Source organism: Benincasa hispida, chromosome 6, assembly GCF_009727055.1.
Source record: "Benincasa hispida cultivar B227 chromosome 6, ASM972705v1, whole genome shotgun sequence".
Classification (NCBI taxonomy): Eukaryota; Viridiplantae; Streptophyta; class Magnoliopsida; order Cucurbitales; family Cucurbitaceae; genus Benincasa; species Benincasa hispida.
The window spans coordinates 3158174-3168082 of NC_052354.1; the positions used below are offsets into that span (position 1 = coordinate 3158174).

The following is a 9909-nucleotide window of genomic DNA, read 5'->3' on the forward strand; positions in this document are numbered from 1 at the left end:
ATGTTAATTAGTTATAATTCTTTTAGTTCTGAAAAATTACTCAATATAAGATTCACTCTTTCTAAATTAATTAATAGATATTATTGTCAAAAATTGAAAGTGGGTATTTCGTGAAAATTGAGGTTAAAGTGTAAATCTTGAAATCTAGAAACTAAATTGAAATAAAATTCAAATCTCAAAGATAAAATTGTTAGTGGCGAGATTAAAATAAAAATCAAAACTTTAGAATTAAATATGTAACATTTTGAGAAGAGTTGCTAGTACTACACAAAGAACACACAGATCCTGAAAATGTAATCTCTCCCCCACTGATAGAGGGTCAAGAGACGAAATAGAAACTAAACCTAAATCTTTGGAACCAAAATGATATTTTTCCTTTTCTTTTTTATGTTTTTTTTTTAAGACCTTAGTGAATATACAAGTTAAATTTTGCATCCAATTACCACATATACCTCCAAGAATCATAAGTAAAAATAACTTCTAGTTTACCTACAATGTACAATCTGTACTGACAAAGACAGCCCAAAACAACACCAGGACAAATAGTCAAATAGAACCTTATCACAATTTAGATATCATTATTATTATTATTATATATTATGAATTCATAGATTACATGTCTGGCCTTGTAGGGTCTATTATGCCAGGATGGCCCCAGTAACAAAGTCTTGGTACCATAATTTTTGACAAAAAAAAATGGTGAAGCCATGTTTCTAAATGCTGTTGCCCCCAAAAACAGGAAATGCCTCCTGACCTGTTTGGAGATGAAACAAACTACTTTGGAAATTTCATGGTCCTCATCAAATCAGTCTTGAAATGTTACAGCACTTGGGTAAAACAATTACACAAACTACAGATTTCTGTTCTAAAAACCGGGCTGGGTGTCAGTCGTTCGCAATTGAACAGCTATTTACGTCCTGATTTCTCCCTCGGAATCTCGTCTTCTCTTGATGAATTGTCCAATGTCGCATCCCTTTTACTTGCTGCAGCAATGAACGATTCTTCCCCCTTGAGAACTCAGATTATGACCTTTACACTGGAGGTGTTGTATGTTGACAAGCTTGATTACTGTGTGGAGGAGGTGCTTCGTCGCATTGTGGTTCATTCGACGATTCGAGTCCCACGTCGATTTGAACATGCGGTGGTTGAGACGATGGAGAGAGGACGGAGAGACGGCAGAGAGGGCAAGTGTTGTGGTTGGATAGCCAATGATCAATGCAGTCCATGTGAAATACATGCCCACATGATGGTATTTTCTGAAGTTTATCTTCTGTTTTGTATTCTCCTAAACAGACTGAACAACTGCAACCAACAAAAACAAACACACAAGGATTTATGGCTCTTTCAAGATGAGGCAGAAAAGAGAGAATTAACAAAACATTGGCTGCCTTTTATAATCAACACCCCAACCCTTTTCTTCTTTCTAAATTCATACATCACTTCTCATAATCTTTGAATCTTCACAACTTCCTTTGCCAACACAAAGATTCACATCGTAAAGGTCTACTACTAAATATCAAATGAAAACATAGTTGAGCCTATTTTCATCCTACTTGAGCCGATCAACACAAATATTCTTTTTTCTTGAGCCAAATCAAATGAATACATAATTAAACCAGTTGATTTAAAGTTCCATCCATCATTCAAACCCGTCTCAACCCGCTTAAACCATTGTAAAAAAGGGAAAAATGAAAACGAAAACAACTCGGTGATGGATTTAGTAATTTTTCAGTCTTACATAGAATCAATATTAAAGTCTCTATTGGGTAACTATTTCGTTTTTTTTTTTTTTTTTTTTTTAGTTTTTGAAAACTAAATCAATTTTATCTCCATTTCTTACAATGATATGCGTTTTACTTTAAGTATAAGAGTTGTATTCTTAGTTAAATTTCAAAAACAAAAACAAGATTTTAAACTACTTTTTTAGTTTTCAAAATTTGGCTTGCTTTTTAAAATATTTGTAAAAATCAGATGAAAAGGAAATAATTTTAGGGTGGAAGGAGTGCTTATAGACTTAATTTTCAAAAATTAAAAACTAAAAATCAAATGGTTACCAACTAGATCATAGTAATATTAGCTATTTAAAAAGCAACTAGCATCAACATCTAAAAATAGAAAGCCATAACTGAAGAGTTGAAGGAATTCAAAACTTAGTAAATTGAGGATCTGCTAAGCTCATTCAAGACCTCTTCAATTCATTCTAAGTTCACATACAAAACTTAACAGAAGAATAAGGCCAACCAAATAACCAGAACACATATAATATTCCTTTAAAATAAAACTTTTTTACTACAATACAGCAAGCAAACATAGGAAAAAATCCACTCACAGCGTGTCAGTGACAAAGAATGTCTCATTGTATACAATAATAGGAAGCATCTCCCTGAATTCCTTCTTCAACCCAACTTCAGACTGCTCAACCACAAGAATAAGGGAACATTCAAAATAATTAATAAAAACAAAGCAAATCACACACAAAGATCATTCTATAGACTTTTAAAAGCACAGGAAAAGCAAACACAAAGAAAAGTTCATACTGTAGAGATGTTATTGTTATTGACTGCAGCAGAAGTTCGCATTCGAATGGAAGTCCAATCAGCCCGTCGTCGACGAAGATAAAGGAGATAGAAAAGGAAAAGAAGAATGAAAGTGAAAAGAATTGGAATACAGAAAACAAAAAACTGATACAGCTTCAATTCTGGTGCAGGCCTTGAAACTGACCCTGGCCCTGAAGCAACTGAATAGCTTTTAGATGGATCCAAATGATCATAAGCCATTTTGACCCAAAAAAAAAACCCACTAATGTAATAGATCTTACAAACCCAGAAGTAATTTGAAGTTTTGGTAAAAACCCAGAAGCCAGAACAGAAAATTTCACCTAAATTAACACAAACCAACAATACCCAGATCCAGAAAAACAAAGAGGAAATAGTGTACAATGTGCTTAACAACCCCAATAAGCAAAATTAATATACCAAAGAAAATAAAAATGGAGGCATTAACAGTGCAAATCTGGACGAATTCACGGATTTCAATAAATGGGGTCTGCAGATTAGATGAAATCAATCGAACTCAACAAAAATAAGAACAAAATCAGTAGAAGAAGTAGCAATGAGAGTGAGAAAAACAAAGAAACAAGAAATTAAAATGCGGCGAAAGGGCAAAACAAAGAAGGAAAGGAAGTTAGGTGGGAAAGAGCGAAAAGAAATTGGAATGGAGAAGGAGAAGGAAACGAGTCTTTAAGTATACGATTTTCCTCGTCTCTTCATATAATATTAAAATGAAAGCAAAGCAATAGAAGATAAACATCATTTCTTTCTCCTTTGAATACAAAATAAAAAATAATAATATGAGATATTGTTGAATATCTTTTTCAGGGTCTTGCCAAATGAAATATGGAAGATTTTTCCTCTTTGTTTAAAAGCATTATAAACTTGGTTGGTTGGCTTTCTTCAAATGTTTTGGTTTCTTTATTAATTTTTCTAATGTTAATTGAGAATCGATTGAATTTCTGTTTTTAGTTATTATAAATCTTCCGTAGCTCAATATCAAAATCCATACACGCGGTTTTCAAAACCCCATCTCATATCATATAAAATTTCAAACAAATGCAATAACACATATTTGACGAAAATGAACCGTAGAACTTTCAAGATAGACGCAAAAGTTTAATGACAAAAATATGATTTAAACTATATTAGGCAAGGTTCTCAATATTGATGTTAAGGATGGAACCACATAGAGGCCATTGGACACCTGCCACCCTCAAATTATCGATTTTTGTATTTTTAATATAAATTTTCAAATAACAGTTAATAATATTATAATACATACGCATTTATTTTCAAATCTTCTTTGTGGTTGAGTGGTTAAGAGTTGATTGATGTTGCATAGGACTTGGGTTTGAATCTCATCTAATCTTTTTTTAAGAGTAGATTCCTATCCGAATTGGTTTATCTTGATGGAAATAAAAGTATGATTTTTTTAAAAAAAAATTCCAAATATAAAGTAGGTTTTAGCTTTTTAGGTTGTAATTGCAAATCAATCTCCAAAAAATTAGAAAATCAGTGCAATTCCTTATCTTCTATGGAAGTTTTTTTTTTCCTTTCAAAATTTAGGGAAGTTTTTAATATCAATTATCAACAACGTTCTCTTGAATAAGTAATGTTTACTTTTCTTTTCCTATGTAATTTTCGTTATATATATTAGTTTTAAAGTTGTACAAGATAATTTCTTTGTTATTCGTTAGGCTATACGTATCATATCATTGATATGTAAGTTTGAAATTCTTCTTAGACTTTTTAGTTCTTATATTTTTAAATCTACATAATAGTTTTTAATATTTTTATTGTGAATATTTTTGTAGAATTACCTCTAATTCAATATGGAGAGATATTTTTATTGTGCCATTAATTTTTTTACATAATTTTTATATTTACATTACTCTCTATATATTTTCGTTTGTTTCCATGTTACTTTTACATTCACATAACTCGTATAAGTTTTTAAAATTAATTTCAAAGTTCAAGTTAGAAGATTATTTGTTGTCACTTGTCTAGACATACGAACTTGGCAAGTAAGTTTTAAAATCTTTTTAGACTTCAAGTTTTTATGCTTTTAAATCTATATAATAGAATGTAGTATTCTTATTATTAATACTTTTGTAGAGTTAATTTAAAATTAATATGGAGAGATTATAAAAGAAAAATAACAATGGAGGCATCATTTTCAAAGAAGAAAAATGTTTTGGGTTCTGATCGATCTTATGCATAATTCATTCTAGAAGAACTACTCGCAAATCCTGATCTAAGAACCAAAATTTATGAATACAATTATAATATTCGAGAAAGTTCATAGAACATATTTGCTAAAAGGTCCTTATCTGACTTGAAATCATACTTTTCCACTTTATGAAATTTGGTACAAAGTCAAGACGATTTAACCCAGCTTGGTTTAATGAATATTCTAATTGGTTAGAATATAACTTTTCAAAGGATGTTGCATTTTGTTTATGTTGCTATCTATTTAAACCAGAAGTAAGTGAAGAGTCAGGAGGTGATTGTTTTGTTAGTGAATGATTTTCTAATTAGAAGAAAGAGAAATTGCATATTCATATTGGTGGTCCTAATAATGCATACAATACGGCTTTGGGTAAATGTGAGGCTCTTTTGAAACAAAAACAACATATTGAGACTTTTTTAAATAGGATGTCTGACCAAGCACAAGTTGAGTATCGAACTCGATTAGGTGCATCGATCGACTATATTCGATTTTTATTACGACAGGGACTTGCATTCCGTGGACATGATGAGACAGATGATTCAAAGAATCAATGTACTTTTCTTGAACTTTTACAATGGTTATGCAATCATAATAAGGATATTGAAGTTGTGACTTTGAAAAATGCCCCAGATAATTTGAAATTGACTTCACCCGATATTAAAAAAGATATAGTGCATTCCATTACAGTAGAAGTTGTTGATATGATTTAAAAATATATGAATGACAAACAGTTTTCTATCTTGATAGACAAATCAAAAGATATATCTTCAAAGGAGCAGATGTCAATTGTACTGTGATATGTGGATAAAGGTCATGTGATTGAATGATTTGTTGGAATCATACATGTCAATGATACAAGTTTTCTATCACTTAAGAAAAGCCATAGATGATTTTTTTTTTTTCCCTCAACATAGGTTAAGCATCACTAGTTTACGAGGACAAGGATATGATGAAACAAGTAATATTCAAGGTCAGTTCAATGGATTGAAAGCATTTATTTTAAAAGAAAATGAATGTGCTTTTTACATTCATTGTTTTTCTCATTAGCTTCAATTAGCTCTTATAGCTACTACTAAAAATCATGTGGAAATTGTTGGTCTGTTTTTTATTGTTACAAATATGATGAATGTAATTAGGGCATCAGCAAAACGTCAAGATATTCTACGAGAGAAACATATAATGAAAATTTTTGAAGCCTTAAATAATGGTGAAATATTAAGTGGTCGAGGATTAAATCAGGAGATGATGATTAAAGAACCAGGAGATACGCGATGGAGATCACACCACTACACTTTAACGAGTTTTATTACAATGTTCTCTGCAATAGTTGATGTACTTGAGATAGTTGTGCAAGGTGGATCAAATTCAGAACAAAAATATAAAACAAAGACTCTAATAAGTTCAATTCTATCTTTTGACTTTGTTTTTCATATACATTTTATGAAAATTATCTTGGGAATCACAAATGACTTGTCTCAGGTATTACATAGAAAAAATCAAGATATTGTGAACGCGATGAATTTAGTTAAAATTTGTAAAGAAAGACTTCCAAAAACAAGAGAGTCAGATTGAGATTCGTTGTTGAGTATGATTTCTGATTTCTGTCATAGTCATGATATTGGAGTCCATAAAATGAATGATCTATTTCTAATTCAAGGAAGACAAAGGTGAAAATCTCAACCAGTTACAAATTTACATCATTATTGTGTTGAAGTTTTCTATGCCGTCATTGATATGCAACTTCAAGAACTGAATAATTGTTTTACTGAAATAAATATTGAATTGCTTCTTTGTATGGCATGTCTAAATCCGAGTAATTTATTTGTTTCTTTTGATAGAAAAAAGCTTAGTCAACTTGCTCAATTTTATTCAAAAATCTTTTCAGCTATTGAACTCTCTATGCTTGAGGATCAACTTCAAAATTACATTATTGATATACATTCAAATATTGAGTTTGTCGAGCTAAAAAACATATGTGATCTTGCAGTAAAAATGGTCCTGACGAATAAAGACAAGGTCTATCCATTAGTTTACATATTACTTACCTTGGCATTGATTTTACTTGTCGCCACAGCTACTATAGAGAGAACATTTTCTGCTATGCATATTGTGAAAACTCGATTGTGTAATTGAATGGGAGATCAATGGATGAATGATAGTTTTATAGCCTATATTGAAAATGGTTTTTTTGATAAGTTAGATACTGAAGTTATCATGGATCAATTTCAAAACATGAAGACTCGTAGAGGGCAATTATAATGTACTAAATTAGTTAATTTATGAAGTTATGAATACTTTTTTACATTAATTTATAGATATCTTTTTGCATATAGTGCTCCCTATATAAAATTTCTGGCTCTGACACTAATTGATGTCGATGAAAATAACCAAGTCCCAATTTTTTGAAAATATGGATGGAGATATCAATGGAAGTCTCAGAAAAAAAAATATAGAAATTACTGGAAATTGATGAAAATTGTTATATTTAGTTAATGAAACTTTGATTGTGGCTTAATTACACTATAATTAACCACCTTTAATCACACTTTCTATAAAATAAAACAACACTTAGATGTATATTATTAATATTTATGTAAATAATGATGCGAGAGTAGAAATTTAAAAAAGAGATGGAAAATAATTACAAAATAATATAAAGTTTAAGAATATTTTGCGGTGAAATGATATAAAAATTATAAAAGTTTTGGATGGTTAAAGAAAAAAAACTCATATCAATTCAATTTTAAGGGGAAATGATGTGAAATTTAAATGAAAAAGTTTGAATAAGGTTAAAAATAAATGTATATTATTTTTTGTAGTTTTTTCAAATTAAATTTCTTTAGAAATGAAAGTTTTGAGTTGAAAATAAAGTTAAAAAATAAAAGTTGGAAATTAAAAAAAATAACACATAAAAAAGGTTTAATCCTTCGTTGAAAATGACATTGACGTGTGAAACTATAGAATTGTGTAAATAGAAGCATAAAATTGAAAAACTTGATTTGAGCTAATGTAGTTGATTAAGAAAAATCAAAATTTCTCAAAATTTTCTCGAAATCTCGAAATTTCGTTCAAAATGGAGGGAATAGAAATATTCTTGAAATTTCTCGAAATTGGGGGAAAATGAAGATTCCCCAAATCAAAATTTCAAGGTCATCAAAATATTGAAATTTCAAGATTTCGATGGAAATTTTAAATTATGACTATATGTATAATGATATTTTTTATAGGCTAAATTAAAATTTCAATCATTTTTCTTTCTTTAAATTTAACCGTAGCATGATGCGAGATCCTATCATTAACTTTTAGAATGATAATTGATGTATAATCAATGAACCAACTTAAATTGACACAACATGCTTGATCCAAGGTTCTTTTTCTTTTTCTTTTTCTTTTTCTCTTTTTTTTTTTTGTTTTTTTTTTTTGTTTTGTTTTGTTTTGTTTTGTTTTATTTATTTATTTATTTTTTGTCTATTAAAGACATGTTTTTGATTAATTTAGAAAAAATGTTTCTCAAAAAGCCATTTTCATTTAAACATTTTTGATAAAAAAAATAATTTAAAATAAAAATCCTATCTTTTCACATTTGAACTATGTTCATGTAGACTTCTATCTTTTCACATTTAGAAGTCTATCACTAACATACTTTTAGTTGACAACCTAAATCTATAAATAGTAGATTATTTTGACGGATAAATTTCAATCACAATGCACAACTAACATATATTTTATCTCTGATATCACTAATGGGTTTCAAACAATTTTTCTTTCTTTTTCTTTATCCATTTTCTCACTTACTTTCTCCAATTTTATTTTATCTGTCTACTTCATTGAGAGCTCAACAAAATATTCAAAGTAATTTGATGCAATCTCATTTTCAAAGTAACCATAACAACTAGAAATAGCTAAACTGCATCTAAACTATCTATGATTGAAACTCAAAAGTACGTAATACAAGTCTATAAGTAATATTGATCTATATAAGTGATAAACTTCTATATATCATGTGAAATCTATCACTGGCTATCATCAATATATTTCAGACAATATAAGTCTTTATGTCATACACTCTAATCATTGATAGATTATATTGATGAACCAAAGCCAAGAGTATAAAGACTAGCATAACTCTAAATATTTGAAGGATCAAAAGTTTAAATAGCTATTAGTTACAAAATTATATAAGTTTGACTTCTTAGGCATTTAAAAAAAATCAGGGACATATTAGAAACAAGAAAGTTTAAACCTTGTAATTTAATCAACCTATTTTTTTATTATTTAGAAAGAAGAGAGAGAGATATGTAAGCAACAAAAAAATTATGTTCATTTCCATAATTGAATGGCATGATTTGTGCATAAAGAACCTTTTAGTTTCCCCCATAAAAAAATTGAAGGAAAAAAAAAAACTCAATTTGGCATTTTAGGGAAGACAATGAGATCTTTGGGGTATATGCTTTAATTAGTCAAATTTTCCCTTCTTTGGTTGAACATTGCAAGAGTGGCATGTTCATATGCAGAAAGATAATAATATGTATTCTTTGACAATTTTTTAATTGCTTTTTCTTTTTCCTCATGAAATATAAAACTTCAACAACTTCAAAGTCCTTGTTAATAATTCTAAAAAAATGCACCTCTTTGGAATTTATTTGATACACATTTCTCTTACCTTATCCTTTCATATCTTTATCCTAGTATTTTTTATTAACAGTACATAATATCTTGACTCTAAAATCTCACCTAATTCTGTCCTGAAAACAACATAACCTTTCCAACATTTAAAAGGTGTTAAATTAAACCCTAAAGAAAAAAAGGCATTTTCCAGCAGCTATTCCCAACATACATGTTGCACTCAACTACTTTTGGCTCAAAGAGCCAAAATTATGTCCAATGATTTTTTTAGTCCAACAATTGTAGACCAAAAGATCTCATTCTCAATCTTTAAGAAAGAAATTATGTCTTATTCAGTGAACTATGCTCGAACTTGTGACATAATTTACTCTTTTCAAAGATAGATCACATTCTTCGAATCACTTGTTCAAACCACAGACTAATCCTTCAGTAGGTTTATCTATTGAAGAGAGAAACAAATCGAAAAGAAAACCTAAATTTTATATTTGTAAGTACTTATTC

General features: G+C 29.3%; 1 protein-coding gene across 1 annotated transcript; it reads right to left on the reverse strand.

The window, feature by feature from the left end:
• Window positions 1–558: 558 nt before the first annotated feature.
• Window positions 559–3389, reverse strand: LOC120079456 (RING-H2 finger protein ATL7-like). Its single transcript, XM_039033647.1, has 3 exons — window positions 2538–3389; window positions 2330–2412; window positions 559–1302 (listed from the first exon to the last, which is right to left on the reverse strand). The coding sequence occupies exons 1-3, from the start codon at window positions 2775–2777 to the stop codon at window positions 1032–1034; spliced, it is 594 nt and encodes a 197-aa protein (XP_038889575.1). The 5' UTR covers window positions 2778–3389; the 3' UTR covers window positions 559–1031.
• Window positions 3390–9909: the final 6520 nt, after the last annotated feature.

Coding starts and splice junctions, on each gene's coding strand:
- LOC120079456 (XM_039033647.1), bottom strand. CDS start 2,777: ATGGCTTATGATCATTTGGATCCATCTAAAAGCTATTCAGTTGCTTCA. Junction 2,413..2,537: donor ATAACAATAACATCTCTACA/GTATGAACTTTT, acceptor GTGGTTGAGCAG/TCTGAAGTTGGGTTGAAGAA. Junction 1,303..2,329: donor TTCTTTGTCACTGACACGCT/GTGAGTGGATTT, acceptor TGTTGGTTGCAG/TTGTTCAGTCTGTTTAGGAG.